The sequence below is a fragment of the Schistocerca americana genome, chromosome 1, assembly GCF_021461395.2.
Source record: "Schistocerca americana isolate TAMUIC-IGC-003095 chromosome 1, iqSchAmer2.1, whole genome shotgun sequence".
Lineage (NCBI taxonomy): Eukaryota > Metazoa > Arthropoda > Insecta > Orthoptera > Acrididae > Schistocerca > Schistocerca americana.
Genome location: NC_060119.1, coordinates 605,492,885 through 605,513,219, shown reverse-complemented (window position 1 = coordinate 605,513,219; position 20,335 = coordinate 605,492,885). Strand labels below are relative to the sequence as shown.

Here is a 20,335-nt window from a genome sequence, read left to right as displayed (position 1 = left end):
TTAAAATTAAGGACATCATGTTGGGCAGCGTGCACAGCAACAGGGTGATACAGTTGTTTCTTGGCAACAGTTTGTAGATGGTCAATTATCCGAACAGACAGCTTGTTGGTTGTCATGCCCGTGTAGAAAGCAGCACAGTGGTTGCAGCTTAGTTTGTAGATCACATGACTGGTTTTACAGGTAACATTGCCTTTAATAGGATAGGTGATGTTTGAGACCAACTGGAGTAGGTGGTGGTGGGAGGATGTATGGAACAGGTCTTCCATCTAGGCTATTACAGGGACATGAGTCATGAGGCAAGGGGTTGGGAGCAGGGGTTGTGTAGGGATGGGAAGGACATTGGATAGGACATTTCTCATTTCTGGCAAGAGGTTGTTGAAACCCTGGCGAAGAATGTAATTCAGTTGCTCCAGTCCTGGATGGTACCCAGTCACGAGGGGAATGCTCCTCTGTAGGTGGACGGTGGGGTTTTGGGAAGTTTTGGGTGACTGGAAAGATAAGGCATGGGAGATTTGTTCTTGTACAAGGTTGAAAGGGTAATTACAATCTGCAAAGGTTTCAGTGTGACCCTTGGTATATTTTGACAATGCAGCATCTTATGTCCCACTTTACACCTGCCGATATCATAAATTCATATTGATCGCTCTCCCTGTGTCCTACCAAGCCCTCCCCATACCCCAGTCCTTCCCCCCTCTATTTCAGTCCACACCTACTAATTTCACATAATCTAGTCACTTCTGTCATCCCCTCTTTTGACACTTATCCACCTACAGACCTGCTACCTACATTACAAATATTTTTTATTTTTCATTTGATCTGTTGTGACTTTGGACTAATTTCTGTTGGTTTTTCCCATTCACTATCGGCCTACTCCCTCAAATTTCATCTTGTTTCTCCTTATTTCACGTGTTTCTTCCTTTTCATGATTTTTCCCTTGTGTTTCTGTGTGTTTTTGCAAAATTTTTTGGGCATTATTCTATGTTATTTACACATCTTTACGCGTTCTTTCCACCTTACGTCTTCCACTTGCGTAAGTACAGAAAAGTTTCTGTCCCTTAGCCAGAACTCTGTCCCACATATTGTTCCTGTGTTGTTGCTTGGTGCATGGAATCTGCCCAAATGGCCTTACCATCAAATTACCCATCTCTGGCTGCCATCCTTCCTTCCACAGTGACCTCCATCTGTTCTGATTCTGCCAGTCCTTAGCCCTCACCATTACAGTCTTGCATAACCATATCAATCAGGCCCAAACCTCCTTGCAATACCTTCTCTCAATTCGTTAAATTCCCCTGTTATGCAATCCCAAATTGCTGGATCTCATAACACACATTGAAACTCTTGCTCTCCCGGAACTAGAGCAACATGCACAATGCCACCTCAAAAAATTCTCCAACTTGTTCTCTTCCTACTCCTGCCTGGGAGTACCACTGTCCACCATCTCTGTTACAACCCCCAAACCTGCCCCATATCCCCTCATAACCGACAAACTGTGTCTCGCAGACCTACTACATTTACCCCATCCTCCAAATCTCCCACCCACCACCACACAGAATCCAGTACCTAAACAGACTCTAAACGCAGTCATGGACCTTTCCTCCCAAAGCCTTAGCCCTGCAGAAGTATCAGTCCTCTCCAAAGGCCTCACCTTTTGCCCCCCCCCCCCTCCCCCCCCACCCCCCCCCCACCCCTAAGGTTCAACCATGTAGGACTTGTTAAAGACCTTCTCTCCTTCTCCCGGTCCCTACAGTGGAAGCAGTTTTTCGCCACCAACCCTATCAGTCAGACTCAACCAGAGACAAATGTGGAACCCTGCCCGACTCAGTTCATTCTTCCATCCAACCATGATCCACCCCCACTGCCCCCAAATCACCCACTGTTAACTTTCCAGAATTTCTTAACCTCAAATCTTGCCTCACCATCATCCTCGAAATCCCTCAACATGCAAACTAACATTATATCCACAGAAAATCTACAATCCACCACCTAAAAACTGATCTTGATCTTATAATCTTATCTTCTGACAAAGACTCCACCACTATGGTTTTGAACCCCCAAGATTACCTGGCTGAAGGACACTGTCAGGTGTCAAATTCATCCACCTAAAAACTGTGCCACAGTGGCCCCATTCCAGAAATCCAGCAGGATTTCCAGTCTCTCCTAAAATCCTTAGGGCCATCCCAGAACCTCTCTCAAAAGTCCATCTCTCTCCCTGCCCCTACCATTCCCCGCACTCCTATCTTATACATGCTTGCTTAAGTCCATAAATCCAACCAGCCAGAATGTCTCATTGTGGCCTGTTATTGTGCTCCCACTGAGAAAATCTCTGCTCTTGTAGACCAACACCTTCAGCCTATTACCCACAACCTACATTCCTACTTAAAAGATATCAACCATTTCCTCTACTGCTTCTCCACAGTTCCTGTTACTTTACCACACAGTGTGCTGCTTGTCACTATTGATGCCATCTCCCTTTATACTAACATCCATAATGCCCTCGGTGTTACCGCTATTGAGCATTATCTCTCCCAATGACCAACAGATTCCAAACCAACCACCTCTGTCCTAGTTGCCATGACCAACTATATCCTCATCCATAATTACTTCTCCTTCAAAGAGATTACTTAAAAAAATAAAAATTTTAAAAATCTAGGTTATGGCTGTGGGCACCTGCATGGCACCATGCTATGCTAACTTAATTATGGGCCATCAAGAGAAATTCTTTCTAAACACCCATAATCCCAAACCTTTCTCCTGGTTCAAATTCACTGATGACATCTTCATGATCTGGATCAAGGGTGAGGACACCCTATCCACATTCCTCCAAAAACTCAACATCTTCTCCCCCATTCTCTTCATCTGGACCAACTCAACCCATCGAGGTTTTTCTTGATGGTGACCTCCAACTCAAAGATGGCTATATTAGTTGCTCTATCCACATCAAAGCTACCAACTGCCAGCAATACCTCGACTCAAACAGCTGCCAACCATTCCATACCAAGAAGTTCCCTCCATACAGCCTAGCCACCCGTGGCCTTTGCATCTCAAGCGACAAGCTGTCCCTCTGGAAATATACTGAGGCTGTTACTGAGGCCTCTACAGATCGTAATAACCCTCCGAATCTTGTTCAAAGACAGATCTCCCATGACTTATCTTTCCAGTCACCTAACACTTACAAAAAACCCATCATCTGGCCACACAGGAGCATTCCCCTTGTGACTCAGTACCACCCAGGGCTGAAGCAACTGAATTGGATTCCCTGCCAGGTTTTTGACTACCTCTTGCCATGCCCAGAACTGAGAAATGTCCTACCCACTGTACTTCCCATCCCTCCCACAATGGTATTTTGCCACTCATCAAACCTACACAATATTCTCATCCATCCCTACACGACCCCTGCTCCAGCCCCTTGCCTCATGGCTCATATGCCTGTAATAGACCTAGATGGAAGACCTGTCCCATACATCCTCCCACTCCAGTCCTATCACGAAACATCACCAACCCCTTCAAAGGCAGGGCTCTATGTGAAACCAGTAATGTGCTCTACAAGGTAAACTGCAACAACTGTGCCACTTTCTACATGAGCACGACAACCAACAAGCTGTCTGTCCACATGAATTGCCACCAACAAACTGTGGCCAAGAAACAACTGGACCACCATGTCACTGAGCACGCCGCCCAACATGGCATCCTTCATTTTAATGACTGTTTCACAACCTGTACCACCTGGAATCTTCCCACCAACAACAGTTTTTCTGAATTGCGCAGGTGGGAACTTTCCCTGCAATATACCCTATGCTCCCATAACTCTCCTGGCCTCAACCTGCATTACTCATTGTCCTTACCCATCTAGCACCTTCTCTGTTCCCATTCCAGCACTACAGAGCCCTCATTCCACCAATGCACCCAATATTTTTCTTCTCTCATTTTCTACTAGCTGCCCCTCCCCCCTCTCTCTCCCACACCTTACGTCTAACCTCCCGAGTGCACCTAGCTGCCCCACTCTCCACCTCATCGCTGCATGTTACCAGCAGTACTTCGCTGTCCCCCACCCCTGTCCTGCTATCCTTCCCCTTCCCTGCCCCAGCCTCCTCCTTACTCCCACCCAGTTGCCTCTCTCATTATGCCGTGCTGCTCGCAGTATGGCTCCAGCTGCCAGAATCTGTGATCATGTGTGTGTGAGTTGCATTTGTGTGTGTGTGTGTGTGTGTGTGTGTGTGTGTGTGTGTCTGTCTGGATACTGCCTATTTTTGACAAAGGCCTTGTTGGCTGAAAGCTAACTTTCCGACAAACCTTTTGTTGTGCCTTTCTGCAACTCAGCATCTCTGGTATATTATATGTAGCAATTATCCTTTCCATTATATTGTTACATGCCATCCTAGATTTTCCATTGTTTGCTTTCACTATTTAATTTAATATTAGCATTATACATTTCACACTGGTTTGGAACATTATAGGCATTGTTTTAGACTGATTTACAAAAAGGTTGTTTTGTAATAGGTATTTGTTTGCATTTTCACTATTTAGGAGTGCTTCTTTTTCAAGCTTGTCCTTTGCATCAGCTGCACATATAATTGTAATTTTCGTCTTTTGGGTGAATAAGTTCCATAGTCATTACTCCACAGTTTTTGAACAGCAGCAACTTTCCCAAACTTCTAGTATTGCTTAATAACCTGCCTCCACAGCTCAAAGATATGTCCACCATCTTGATTTTAGACTCGCGCAACTGATTGAGATTCACAGCTAGATCAATGTTTCTATTTCCATCTGTTGAGGAACATAGAATTCCTTTTTCTGATAAATTTAAACTTGTAGGTAGTAAAATGAATATGATGCTTTAAAGTGTTTTTACACAAATAGCATTACTACTGCTTATATCCTCCTTCCTTTTCACAACAAAAAATAATTAAGATTTGTTTTGGACTTTTGAAAGTTTATCATTTTGTTGTGTGGCCCCTCTATTGCTTGTCTTTTTAAACTAAATATTGATTCGTAATCTGCCAAACTGTTCCTCCAGGATGCAAGAGAAGCACCCTGCTAGTATATCAGTATCTTGTTACTAGTGTGGTTCAGTGAATCAGTGGTTAAGTGCTGTGCTATGGATTCAAAGGTCTCAGGTTCTATTCCAAGTCACTTAACAATTCTTTCATCCTTTGGCAATGGTTGTTAATGTGACAAATGACAAGTTGCAACATGGTTCAGAAGCCACATTAAACTGTATGTTCTCATATATGAGGTGTGATCCAGAAGCAAAAGAATTTTTTTTTTGAAGAATCATTATTTATTCATCAACAGTAACTTTGTCCACTTCAAAGTAATCCTCCTCAGATATAATAATTGTACCAGTGCATTTTCTGATCTTGGAAGCACTTCTGGAACTCACTTTCCGTTATGGTGTTCAGCTCCTTCAGCGATTCTATTTTTATCTCATCACTGGTGGCAAAATGACATCCTCTCATGGTTCTCTTCGGCATTGGGAATAGAAAGAAGTTACAGGGAGCCATGCCTGGTGAATATAGTGGTTGAGGGAACACAGCAGTTTTGTTTTCTGCCAAAAAATCTTGCATGAACATTGACGTGTGACCTGGAACATTATCATGAAGCAATTTCCACAAGTAGTTTTGCCCTAATTCTGGTGATTCTCTTCAGATTGCTTCATGCAAATGATGCATAATTGCCAGATAATATTCCTTATTGATCATATGACCATAAGGCAGGAACTCATGATGCACTATCCCATAGTAGTCAAAGATAACAGTGAGAAGAAGTTACACATATGGTCGAACTTGTAATTCCCTCCACCCTGACCCCCCCCCCCCCCCCACCCCCCAGTCTCAGCTCTTACGGCAGGTTCCATTGGGATAATTGGGCCTCAGTTTGGATTCATACATGTTTTGTCACCTGTTATAATCTTCTTTAGAAGTTACAGATCATTGTCAACTTAATTCAGCAGTTCCTGAGCAATATCTATGTGGCATCATTTTTGGTTGAAATTCAACACTTTCGGAACAAACTTCGCTGCTACCCATTTCACCCCCAAAACATCAAGAAATTGCTTGGCATGAGCCAAAGAAATGCTGACATCATCATCAACCTCTCTGACGGTGATTCGGCAATTTTCTAGAACCATTTTCCTTACGTCTTCCACATTGTTATCAGTACTTGATGAGCTAAGGCAGTCGTCTTGAACATCCCTCAACTCTCTTTGAAATGTTTACACAACTCTTAAAGTCTTCTCTTATTTATAGTAGATTGACCAGGAGCGATAGTCAACATTTTGAATGGGGCGGCTGCACTTTATTCAATTTTTCAATCCCCCTGCGGGTTCGGGGGTTAGAATAGGCCCGCGGTATTCCTGCCTGTCGTAAGAGGCGACTAAAAGGAGTCTCAATCGTTTCGGCCTTATGTGATGGTCCCCTCTCGGGTTTGACCTCCATCTATCCAAATTATTCCGAAGAGCGAGCCAATTGGGGAAGGGCACCTTACATGGTGCACTGTATCCTTCGTGCAATTAGACCTATTGCCGTCTTTCTCGTCGTTGCGATGGTGTCCCGCTCGTTTTCGATCTCATGGGCGATTACCACGCTGCACTCTGCAGTGTTTCTTTTAACTGTGACGATGACCTTGGCCATTTTTGCACCTAAGATCCAGCACGGTAGCCAGTCCATTGTGGTGGGGTCGCCATGTACCCTCTTGGTTGTAGCCCCCTGACAACACAGGGATCGCTCTACTGATGCCTGCGCCGTTCACTCCCCACGTATGCCAAGGAGTAGATGCCCATCTCCCTGGGGCATCGGGACTCCCGGCAATGGCCATCCTGCCAGGTGGCCTTTGCTGTGGCTGGGTGGCGCCCGTGGGGAGGGCCCTTGGTCGGAGTAGGTGGCATCAGGGCGGATGACCCGCAATGAAGCGTGGTACATCATCTCTTGCTGGCGGCCAGCCGTCAGCAGTCTCTAAGCGTTCCAAGGCTCAATTCAAGGCTAATGTGTATGACCCCAAATCGTTCCCGTCCCTGGCCACACCATGGGAGGAACGAAGGGCTATGAATGAGAGCGAAAGATACTCGCCCCGGTATCTCGTCTGTACCAGAGCTGACGGGGAATCTTTTATGTCCGTGAAGCCTCAGTTCTTTGTAGAGCATTTAGAGGACAAGTTTGGGGAGGTGGAGGGCTTGTCTAAAATGCGCTCTGGGTCAGTACTGATACAAACGGCATCCTCCGCCCAGTCCCGCAGGTTACTTGCTTGTGACAAGTTGGGGGATGTTAACGTTTCTATTACGCCACATAAGAGTTTAAATATGGTCCAGGGTGTTATTTTCCATAGGGATCTCCTTTTGCAGTCTGATGACGAGCTGCGCGCCAACTTAGAACGTAGAGGTGTTCATTTCGTCCGGCGCGTTCATCGGGGTCCGAGGGACAATCAGGTTGCTACCAGTGCCTTCATCTTGGCCTTCGAGGGTGATACGTTACTGGAAAAGGTCAAGGTGATGGTCTACCGATGTGACGTCAAGCCCTATATCCCTCCCCCGATGCGGTGCTTCAAGTGCTGGAAGTTCGGCCATATGTCTTCCCGCTGCACTTCCAGCCTCACATGTCGAGATTGCGGACGCCCGTCTCATCCCGATACTCCATGTGCCCCGCCTCCCATCTGCGTCAACTGCGGGGAGCACCATTCACCTTGCTCGCCTGACTGCACAGTCTTTCAGAAAGAGCGCAAAATCATGGAATATAAGACCCTGGACCGGCTGACCTATACTGAGGCCAAACGGAAATATGACAGACTCCATCCTGTGAGAATGACATCTTCGTATGCAGCTGCTACAACAACTGTGCTAGCTCCATCAGTTGCGAGACTTCCAGCCAGCTCGATAAGCAGTACGACTCCTTCTGCTCCCTTGCCCGTGGGGGGCTCTCCCCAACCGGTTGCTCCTGCACCACCTACCTCAGGAGCAACCTCCTCCCACCCGTCGGGGACGTCCGTCCCCGCTTCTCAGCCGGAGAAGCGCCTAACTTCTTCGGCTACTCTCGCCCGTAAGAGTTCCCTTGGGACGCTCCCTTCCCAGGGTTCCCCCAGCGGGAAGGATGACGGCCACCAGTGGCATAAGTCCTCACCAGCAGCCGGGCGTAGGGCTTCACGATCCTCCTCTGTCCCAGAGACTGAATCGGTGAAGCCTTCCCAGCCGGTGAAACCCAAGGTTCAGCGAGAGAAGTCCAAGAGAAAGACCTCTAAGGCTAAAGAACTTGCGGTGGCACCAACCCCACTGCACCTTTCGCGCTCTGCGTCTGAGGATGAAGTCGAGATTCTAGCGTCCGCTGAGGACCTTGATCTCGCTGGTCCCTCAGACGCCATGGATGCCTCTCGTCCGGGTACTGAATCGGTGGCAGTGAGTGAACAAGCGGCGTAAATTGCCTTCCCAGTCCTTTCACGCCTTTCTCAGCCATGGACAATACCATCCTCCAGTGGAACTGCGGCGGTTTTTTCCACCATTTAGCTGAGCTCCGCCAACTTCTCAGCCTTCGCCCTTTCTTCTGCATTGCTCTCCAGGAAACTTGGTTTCCGGCGATGCGAACCCCCGCCCTCCGTGGCTATCGGGGTTATTACAAGAACCGAGCAGCTTATGAAAGGGTGTCTGGTGGCGTCTGCATTTATGTCCTTCACACTCTGCACAGCGAGTCTGTCCCTCTCCAGACGCCTTTAGAGGCTGTCGCTGTACGCGTGTGGACGCCACAGGCTGTTACCGTCTGCAGTCTTTACATTCCACCGGATGGTGATGTCTCGCAGCATGTCCTGGCTGCACTGGTCGCCCAATTGCCGCCACCTTTCTTGCTATTGGGCGACTTCAACGCTCATAACCCTCTGTGGGGTGGGTCAGTGGCAACAGGTCGAGGCGCCATCATTGAGCATTTATTGTCGCAGCTCGATCTCTCGCTGTTAAATGATGGTGCCTTCACACACTTCAGTGTGGCGCATGGCACCTACTCCGCCATTGACCTTTCAATCTGTAGCCATAGCCTCTTACCGTCTGTCCAATGGAGTGTGCATGACGACCTGTGTGGTAGTGACCATTTTCCGATCTTTTTGTCACTACCACAGCGCCACTTTTCTGGGCGCCCTAGCAGATGGGCTATGAATAAGGCTGACTGGGACTTGTTCTCCTCCACTGCCGCTTTTGAGCCTCTCTCTACCGATGACATTGATGCGGTGGTTGAATCGGTCACCACCGGCATCGTTACTGCCGCCGAATCTGCCATTCCCCATTCCTGTGGGTCCCCTCGGCGGAAGGCTGTGCCTTGGTGGTCGCCTGAGATCGCTGAAGCGATTAAAGATCGCCGGCGGGCGCTCCAGCGTCACAAGCGACACCCCTCCCTCGACCACCTTATCGCCTTCAAACGGCTGCGTGCGCGGGCCCGCCTCCTTATCCGCCAAGGCAAGAAGGAGTGCTGGGAGCGGTATGTGTCCACCATTGGCCTCCATGTCACTCCCTCGCAGGTCTGGGCCAAGATTCGACGCGTCTACGGCTATCGGCCACCTGCCAGTGTCCCTGCGCTCTCACTGAATGGAGCAGTTTGTACTGACTCCGACGTCATTGCCAATCGCTTAGCAGAGCATTTTGCTATGAGTTCCGCTTCTGCGAATTACCCCCAGGCCTTCCGCTCCATTAAAGAGCGGATGGAACGTCGGAGCCTTTCGTTTCGCACCAACCACCCAGAATCTTACAATGCTCCATTTAGTGAGTGGGAATTTCGCAGTGCCCTCGCTGCTTGCCCTGATACCGCTCCTGGGCCAGATGGCATCCACTGTCAGATGCTGAAACACCTTTCAGTGGACTGCCAGCGGCGCCTTCTCGATCTTTACAACCGTCTTTGGGTCGAGGGGGAGTTTCCGTCGCAATGGCGGGAAGGCATTGTCATCCCTGTTTTGAAACCTGGAAAGAACCCTCTGGAGGTGGACAGCTACCGTCCCATTAGCCTCACCAACGTTCTTTGCAAGTTGCTTGAACGGATGGTGAGCCGGCGCTTGCATTGGGTACTGGAGTCTCGGGGCCTTCTGGCTCCGTCTCAGGGTGGGTTCCGTAAAGGCCGCTCCGCCACCGACAATCTGGTGAGCCTGGAGTCGGCCATCCGTACTGCCTTTTCCCGCCGTCAGCACCTGGTCGCTGTCTTTTTCGACATGCGGAAGGTGTACGATACGACGTGGCGTCATCACATTCTTTCTACGCTCCATGGATGGGGTCTTCGGGGTCCTCTGCCGATTTTTATCCGCAATTTTCTGTCGTATCGTACCTTCCGCGTGCAAGTCGCGGCCTCGTATAGTTCCTCCCACGTCCAGGAGAACGGTGTGCCACAGGGCTCTGTTTTAAGTGTCTGTCTGTTTTTAATAGCCATTAACGGGCTTGCTGCGGCCGTGGGAAATTCTGTCTCCGCTTCCCTGTATGCTGACGACTTCTGCCTTTATTACAGCTCTACTGGCATTGCAGCTGTTGAACGTCAGCTACAGGGCGCTATCCGTAAGGCGCAGTCTTGGGCTGTAGCGCATGGGTTTCAGTTTTCGGCAGCCAAGACCTGCGTTATGCATTTCTGCCAGTGCCGAACAGTCCATCCTGAGCCGCGGCTTTATCTTGCCGACGAACTCCTTGCTGTGGTGGAGACCCACAGGTTTTTGGGGGTGGTTTTCGATGCCCGGTTGACTTGGCTGCCTCATATCCGGCAGCTGAAACAGACGTGTTGGCGGCATCTAAACGCTCTGCGATGCTTGAGCAACACCCACTGGGGCGCCGACCGCTCTACACTGTTGCGGCTCTACCAGGCGTTAATCCAGTCCCGTCTGGATTATGGGAGCCTGGCTTATGGCTCAGCATCCCCATCTGCGTTACGGGTGCTGGACCCGATTCTCCACAGCGGGATACGCCTTGCCACTGGTGCTTTCCGCACCAGCCCTGTGGACAGCGTACTAGTGGAGGCAGGTGTACCTCCGCTGCGGTTCCGACGCCAACGTTTGCTGGCCGCTTATGCTGCCCATGTTCTAAGCTCGCCCGGGCATCCAAACTATCGTCTCCTGTTCCCGCGGTCGGTCGTCCGTATGCCAGAACGTCGGCCCCGGTCTGGTTGTACAATAGCGGTCCGCGTCAAGGAGCTTCTCTCTGGGCACCAGGGTTTCACTGTTCCACCTCCTTTCCGGGCTACTTTGCATACACCCCCATGGTGTGTTCGTCGCCCTAGCCTTCGGCTCGACTTGGCACAGGGCCCTAAGGACTCAGTCCCTCCAGAGGCCTTCCGCCGCCGCTTTTATTCTATCCTGGCCACGTATCAGGGCTCTGGTGTTGTTTACACTGACGGTTCGATGGTTGCTGGTCATGTCGGATATGCGCTCACTCTAGGGGACCTTTCCGAACAACGTTCCTTGCCGGATGGCTGCAGCGTTTACACTGCTGAACTGGTCGCCATCTTTCGTGCCCTAGAGTATATCCGCTCCTGCTCAGGCGAGTCCTTCGTTATCTGTAGCGATTCCCTGAGCGGTTTACGAGCTCTCGACCAGTGTTTCCCTCGTTCTCGTTTGGTAATGGCTATCCACGAGTCTCTGCATACTCTCGCCTGTTGCGGCCGCTCTGTGGTCTTTGTGTGGACCCCCGGTCATGTCGGTATCCCGGGTAACGAACATGTTGACCGCCTGGCGAAAGAGGCCACCAGTCAGCCATCTCTGGACGTTGGCCTCCCAGAGACTGATTTGCGGGCAGTCTTCCGCCGCAAAATCTTGGCGCTATGGGACGATGAATGGCGCGAACTGCCAATGCGCAATCAACTCCGTGCTGTCAAGGAGACGACGGCTGTGTGGCGGTCATCCCTGCGAGCCACTCGCAGGGACTCAGTAGTTCTTTGCCGGCTCCGCATTGGCCACTCCCGGCTGACACACAGTTATTTACTGCGCCGGGAGGACCCTCCTCTCTGTCGCTGTGGGGCAGCTTTGACAGTGGCCCACATTTTGCTGGCCTGCCCCCTTTTAGCAGTGGTCAGGCAGACATTTGCGCTGCCTGCTACGCTCCCTGCCCTTTTAACAGACGACTCCACTATGGCTGACTTAGTTTTACGTTTTCTTCGGGCAGGGGGATTTTATCATTTACTCTGAGTGTTTCTGTTTTATTTTATTGTTTTGTGTTGACTCTGGCCTTTGGCCTATGATTTTCCACTGGTTTTTTAATGTGTTTCTAAGTGGTTGGCTTTTCCTTATTTATTTCTATGGTCGGCCAACCACCGTCACACTCTGTGTGGTTTTAGTTCGTTTTGTCTTGTCCTTGTCTCCGTCTCTCTTGTTCTGTATCGTCTGTGATCTCTTCTGTTCCTCTTTTTTTATTCTCTGTGGGTGTTCTTTGTCTTTGGAAAAAGGGACCGATGACCGTGGCAGTCTGGTCCCTTTCATCCCCCAAACCAACCAACCAACCAATTTTTCAAGCAAAATTTAATGCAGATTCTTTGATCCATCTTTTTTGTAAGTAAAAATTCACTGAGAACTTGAAAACATGTATAACCTGTACAACTGTCAACAATAAACTAAATATTCAAAACAGCTGAAAAATCAAACATAAATCAGGAACATATGTACCAACAAGATAAAAAAAGAAAATTGAATGTATAACACCCATGAAATTAAAAAAAAAAAAATCCTGTTACTTTTTTATCACACCTCGTAACTGTCTAGCTAAGTCAGTTCAAAGGTTTGAGGAAGGCAAGGACATAGCACCTCCAACAGGGCCACCAGCCTTCTGGTTGAGCTTTACCTATCTCATTGCTTTATATTGACATCTTACTCAGAGGTGACAAGTCATGGGATAGTGATATGTAGGAATACAAATGGCAGTAGTTTTGTGTACACAAGGTATAAAAGGGTAGTGTATTGATGGAGCTGTCATTTTTACTCAGGTGATTCATGTGAAAAGGTTTTCAATGTGCTTATGGCTGCATGACGGGAATTAACAGACTTTGAATGCAGAATGGTAGTTGCAGCTAGACACATGGGACATTCCATTTTGGAAATCATTAGGGAATTCAGTATTCTGAGAGATGTGTCAAGAGTGTGCCGAGAATACCAAATTTCGGTCATTATCTCTCACCATGGACAAAGCAGTGGCCAACAGCCTTCAACTAACAACCGAGAGCAGCAGCATTTGCATAGAGTTGTCAGTGCTGACAGCCAAGCAACATTGCATGAAATAACCGCAGAAATCAATATGGGACATATGACAGACATATCCATTAGGACAGTGCAGAGAAATTTGGCATTAATGGTCTATGGCAGCAGATAACCAACACAAAAGCTTTTACTAACAACATGACATCATCTGCAATGCCTCTCTTGGGCTCATGACCATATTGGTTGGACCCTAGACAACTGCAAAACCAAGGGGTGGTCAAATGAGTCCCAATTTCAGATGGTAAGAGCTGATGGTAGGCTTCAGGTGTGGTGCAGATCTCACAAAATCATGGACCCAAGTTGTCAACAGGGCACTATGCTAGCTGGCGGTAGCTCCATAATGGTGTAAGTTGAGATTATATGGAATGAATTGGGTCATCTGGTTCAAGTGAACCAGTCATTGGCTGGATATGGTTATGTTCCGCTACTTGGAGATCATTTGCAATCATCCCAAACAACGATGTCATGTCGCCAGGCACAATTGTTCGCTTTTGGTGTGATGAACATTCTGGACAATTTGAGTGAGTGATGTGGCCACCCAGATTGTCTAACGTGAATTCCATTGAAGATTTACGGGATTTAATCGAAGGGTCAGTTCATACTAAAAATCCTGCACTGGCAACACTTCCACAATTATGGACTGCTATAGGAGCAGTAAGGCTCAATATTTCCTCAGGGGACTTGCAACAATTTGTTGAAGCCATGAGTTGCTGCACTACGGTGGGCAAAAGGAGGTCAACATGATATTAGGAGGTATCTCATGGCTTTTGTTACCTCAGTGTATTTCATTGTTCTTAGTTATATAGTAGGACCTTCTAAGAGTATCTTTTGTGTTGTCCAGCTAAAACTGATAAAACTTTGATCTAAATTACATGATTGTTTTCTTTCCTCTTTCAGGTGATGTTTTTAATACTGATGTTTCTAGGCCTTGGGAGTTTAATACAACATTCCCAATTAGAAGTGTTGTGCTGCCATATGTTTGTGTAGGACTGCCATTAAAATTCTTGAAGTTTGTTGCACCCTATGCAAAGTATTGGACTGGTGCTGAAGTGCAGACTCCATATACATTGTTAGTTCTACCTCGTTTAACTTGTTGTGCCTTGTCATTTATTACTGATTATTGTTTATATCACATCTGCAAATGTTATGGTCAAAATTATAGAGTGAGACTCATTGTACATGCAAGTTCTTTTGTTATCCTAGTCTTTGGAACAAGAACATTCTCGAATATGATGGAAATGGTTTTGGTGTCTGTTCTTTTATGTTTAGTTGTTGACTGTATGTCATTTTCAGAGCAGGTAAGGGACACACTGATTGTTCATTATTTATTTTAGTCTACCTGTAATTAAATTTTATTAATAACAAGTATTGTCTTCAGGTCATTCATCGTGATGAATATCTCAGAGAAAAATACAACAAGGCTGATTCACCAGTAACCAGGACAAAACTCTATAAATTGATAAACTCCTTACCAAGTCATTCTTTTAGTTGTTGTTTTGCTGTTGCGACAGTGGTTGTTATAGGAGTATTTAATCGACCAACATTTATTGCATTTGCCATTCCGCCTGTTTTCTTTTGGCTTCATAGAGGTCTTGGATCAAAAAGTGTTGGTTTTGTACAATTTCATCTCCGTATGCTTGTCTTTATTTTATCTTGCATACCCGGGATTATTTTTTACATAATAACTGATTCATATTATTATGGATATTTGACAAATAGTGAAATTCAGGAATTTAAAGTAAGTTTGAATAATTTTGTTGTAACTCCTTTGAATTTCTTACGATATAATACAGTTTTTACAAACTTATCCAAACATGGATTACACCCACGATATCTTCATGTGTTGGTCAATGTTCCACTGCTGTATAATGTTTTGGGGGTCATCGGAATGATCACAGTCATAAAAATGATATACAAGTAAGTAAAAACTGTTATTTGATTTACCCTTACTTATATCTCACTTATAGAATATTGTTTTTAGAACAGAAATGTATATTGTAAGGAAACAACCATTACTGAACAGAAATTTTTAATTATAGGGGAAAGATATGTGGCCATTTTGAAAGCAATATTGTTATGGAAAAGGAAACTTGACTGAGCACAATAAACTCACCCTCTTTTTTTTTCTTTTCCTTTCTTTTCTTTTTCTTTTCTTTTTCTTTTCTTTTCTTTTCTTTTCTTTTCTTTTCGTTTCTTTTCTTTTTTTTTCACCAGTTGTAAGCTGCTCAAGCTATATGCACATGATAGTGTCTCAGGCTCATCTGCGGAAGAATTGGCTACCAGACAGAAGAGACCACACAGGAAGCACGAATCAGATCTGTGACAACATTATCTCTAGATTCTTTGGTCTACACTACACATTGGAGTTTTGTAGAGTGCCCACACATCAAAGGTGATCTGTGAATGGCAAGAAGGGCATTTAGAAAACTTATAAAAGGGTTTCTCAATAAAAAAAAGTCTTCTCAGGAACATATTAAAGCTGATAAGATATCAAATATGGAGATAAAAAATATTAAAATACTAGTTATTTACTGCTGAAGCACTTGCACCATAGTCCTAGAGCACCCCATTTATTGATTCCTTTGTTAATCCATGAAACAATTCACATTTTGTGGATCTTGTCATTCCAACATTGAAAAATTAGCAGCTTAAAATTCATTTCTTACTCAGTAATTGACAATGAATTTTCTTTTAATCTAGTTCTGTGTTTGTTTTTAGTCTTAACTACTTATCATTTCTAGATATCTTTTAATACAGGACTTCTTACATTAGACAATCCGTTTTAATCCAGGTACTCCACTGCCATATCAAAACTGTTATTTTGTAAATAATCTTTTAGTTTTGTTTTGAAACAGCAGATAGTATATATGTCTTTATATATTATGAATAATTTATTTTATAATTTGATGGTATTGTGCAACTCTGCTAACTTTTAACTTAACTATTTTCTGTCCAGATGAAAATTATAGCTACTTCTAGTTTTAACCTAGTATGCAGTATTTTTTTACATATCTAACTCTGAAAGGACAGTTAAGATTTCCACCATTTTAAGTTTTCTTTCCAATAAAGCAGTTACCCAAACAATAGGAATTATCTACCAGACCATCCTGGATCACTCGTCAGATCAAACAAACAGACCAATGCTTGTGAGTGTGTCACTAGAAAGACAGGCATTATCAGTACAGTGCAGACAACAATATGCAGATTTGCAGTTTTCTGAATATATATATATGGGAAGTGTTTTATTTTATTTTTTTAAATGTTAAATCGCATGTTTGTGTTGGTGGCATTGTCAAAAACAGTATCGTATAGTTTCATAGTATAAACACCCATTGTATGTCAAAATGCTAATGTTTTTCCAAGGAAAAGTGACAAGTAGGTTGGTAAATCTCTCAAAAAGTAAAGTATGATGCCAAAATGAAGTGTTTTTAAGAAACATGGGTTCCATGCTAATAGATTTTCGAATAAAGGGAAACATTCTGTTCAACTTGTGGCATGTGAAGTTACAGACAATGAAATATAGGCAAACTCTTCAGTATCTAGAGAAACACTCATTATTGCTTCGAAGATAAAAATAAAACATTGTGATACACAGTTTTCTCAAAACGAAAGTGATGTAAACAGAGGCTAGGTTATATTCTGATAGATTTACACATCCTAGCAAGGATGTTGGGTGAATGTGTGTGTTGTAAAATATGTGGAAGGCCAGTTACTTTACATAAAGACAGGTATCAAATGGACTAGCCAGGAAACTTATCATTAATTGTGCTAGTTGTAAATATACTCTTCATTTTCGAATTCTGGTACGTGTAAAGATAAAGTAAATTTTAGGTGGTTTTATAGATTGAGAGCTGTTGGCAAAGGACACACTGCAGCAGAAACAATGTGAGTCGTGATGAGTACGCCATGCCCACCTTGTAAAAGAGACAAGTATGCAGGATTTATTGGACCTGCTGTGGAATCTGTTGCATGTGAGCCAATGAAGGGTGCTGCAAATGAAGCTGTTGAAATAAATGATGGTATGACTGACATACCAGTAGCTTTTGATAGCACTTGGCAGAAGTGCAGCTACAGTTCTAACAATTCTGTTGCTACAATGACCATTGTGGATACTGGAAAGCTAATAGATTTCCAGATTTTAACCAAACATTGTTATAAGTGTAAAGCAGGGAATGAAGAAGGACATATCTGTGACAGAAACTATGAACGAACAAGTGGTGGTATGGAGGCCTCTGCAGCTATTGAAATTTTTAGTGTGTTACATTAAGTTCTTAGGTGATGGAGACTCAGAAGCATACAACAGTGTAGTAGCCACTCAGCCTTACAGTGAGAAGCTTATCACAAAACTGGAATGTGTTGTTCATGTCCAGAAGAGGATGGGCACTAGGTTGAGGAAGTTGAAACGAAGTTTGAGAGACAAGAGACTTTCTGATGGTAAAACCGTAAGAGGCAGGCTGACAGACAAACTGATTGATGAACTGCAGAAGTATTATGGGATGGCCATTAGAAATAATACTGAGGATTTGTTGAAAATGAAGTAGGCAGTATGGTCTAACTTCTTCCACAGACTGTCAACTGATGAAAAAGCAGTACACCACCTTTGCCCTCCTGGACCTGATTCATGGTGCAATTACTGCAATGCTCAGTACTCAAATAGTTCATACAGCCATAAACATTCCATCCCAGCAGCAGTCATGGATATCATAAAACCTATTTACAGAGACCTGGCAAATCCTGAATTGCTGAAGAAGTGTCTGCATGGTCAGACTCAAAATCCCAATGAGTCGTTCAATAATCTTATATGGTCTTGCTTACCAAAAAACATTTTTGTTGGACTGAAGACACTAAAGTGGGAGTGGGAGGGGGGCAGTGATGCTGTTATTGCTTTTAATGATGATAACATTGGTGGTGTGAAAGTGCTAAAGCATATAGGAATTAATCCTGGAGCGAACTACATCAGAAAACTTGAATGGATGGACAAGGTTCGCATTGATAAAGCAGAGTATGCAGCACAGTTGGCTGCTAAGAGGAAAAAGCTGGGGAAAAGATCATGAGGATGATATACAGTATGGTGCTGGGTGCTTCTGAGTGACTAAAAATAAAAAAATAAACATATTTTAAGTGAGTTACAGTCTTTTGAAACTTTAGAAGCGGTTCCTGAAAATTTACATTTTCTGTTGCATTCTTCTCTAAATCTCAGAAACCACTTTGAGTAGAGTATTCAAATTTTGATGGAGTAATAACATACATATCTTGAGTCTACTGAACTACAAGAAGAACATAATTTTATGTATAATTGAAATTATTTAGTATAACGTACAAAAAATACACAAAATTTTAACTGTGTTATTAAAAAATTGTATTTCTAAAAGCAGTGGCTGAAATGCAGTTATTGTTGTTCAGTAAACTCAGAACATACAGTTTAATGTCCTGTAAAAGTTTCATGTCAATGTTTACAGTAGTTCCTGAAATACAGGGAAGCCAAGTCACTCAATTTAATATTGTTGGGATAGGGCGTTTCAACTTCCCTTAACTTAACGGCAAATTTCTATAACCTAATTACTTTGCATTGCAATTTATGTTGCAAAGGAACACGATTTTTGACTGCACTGCAGCAAAATCAGAAGTGTGCCACTGTTTTAAACATTATAGATGAATCTATCTTTTATTGAAAATCATGTACATTGTTTTTTGTTTCAGGGCTCTAATTCTCAAGCAGTGGACTGATTTACCAAGAATACAAAGTGTTGTCAGTCTTATGACAGCCTCTTTCATCACACCAGTAGCTGCATTATCTGTTTTCCCCCATCAGGAACCAAGGTTTCTAATACCTGTTACACTTCCTGTAGTTTTTCTACACTCACAACATATATATCAAACTTCTGGTACAGTGCAGCCGTATCATCATGTGCAGAGAAAACCAACTGGTGCTCATTCAAAAATGAATTTTTTGCTATCATTATGGTGCTTCAGTAATTTAATATTGACTATATTTTTTGGTTTTCTTCACCAGGGTGGAATTTTTCCATTGTTAAAACATTTCTCAGCAGAACTACAGTCTAAACCACAATTCACTTCAATTCATCTTGTAACTAGTCACATGTATTCTTTGCCAATATCTTTGTTGCAGTTGCATAATCCCCACCATACATATTATAACAGAACTGTTGGCTTAAAATACCGCAAAGCGAAACAGTTTTTTTCCTATGAGATGGGGTCCGTCCCTTTAGAGGAAGTGTACTTAAAAATTAATGAACTGCTAGAAGAATGTGAGAGACGATTTCATTTTAAAAAGCTTGATTATCGTTTATATTTGGCTATGCCGGCTACCCTCAGTGAAGAATTCTACTCACTCACATACAACAAAAGCTCACCATTGTCATTTATTATTGAAGATGTTTTTTATCCACATCTTTCAACAGAAGCATTACCAAATGTTTTCTCCTTGACAGAGTGTTCATATGACGATGAACTAATAGGATTTTGTTATAGTGAACGCTTTTATACATCTCCTGTTAAGTACATATTAAAATTTTTGCAACAGTTTGGGCTTATTCTAGTAAGAATTGACAAAATGAAACACTTAGCATATTAAAGACTTGGAGAGAGGGTGTGTAATAATGTGAATAATGCATTTAACTTTCATTTCTGTGATATTTTGTAGACAAATATGAGTTCCTATTTTATATTTTTAAGTGAATGACTGTATATATTTGTAGGCCTGTGAATTGTATAATAAGTACATTTGCACTGAGTACATAAAGAATGGATGAAATTAGGAAGTTTGTGCTTTATTTGACTCCACATGTTTCATAATAAAGCATTGAAGCATAATTATCAGAAACTTGTTATTGCTTCCTTCCAAATGTGAGTGTGAGTTCTTTTATTGTAAATAAACTCAATTACAAAGTCTCATAGCTGTTTTAATGCTGGATGATGGTGGAGATACAGTTGTTTAGAACATCATGAAAGAAAGTAAACACTCGGCTATATTTATTGTTTCCCAGTTTAAAAGTTACTGATTCCTAAGCTACAATTTTTTTGGGGTGGGTGGAAGGTGAGGGTGGGAGGGGGGGGGGGGGGATTAGGGATCAGTCAGTTGAAGTGTATTTGATATGTTGATACATGGGTGGATCAACAGTTTCCTCACACA

The 20,335-nt window shown here is 44.1% G+C and overlaps 1 protein-coding gene across 1 annotated transcript in view; it reads left to right on the top strand.

Moving 5' to 3' along the window:
- LOC124607138 (GPI mannosyltransferase 4) overlaps nt 1–20,016 on the top strand; it is a 39,219-nt gene extending 19,203 nt beyond the window's left edge. Inside the window, exons 2-4 of the mRNA XM_047139350.1 lie at nt 14,080–14,480; nt 14,561–15,099; nt 18,883–20,016. Coding sequence (XP_046995306.1) covers nt 14,080–14,480; nt 14,561–15,099; nt 18,883–19,777 — 1,835 coding nt within the window. The 3' untranslated portion in view covers nt 19,778–20,016. The remainder of the gene's footprint in view (nt 1–14,079; nt 14,481–14,560; nt 15,100–18,882) is intronic.
- The last annotated feature ends 319 nt before the right edge of the window (nt 20,017–20,335 follow it).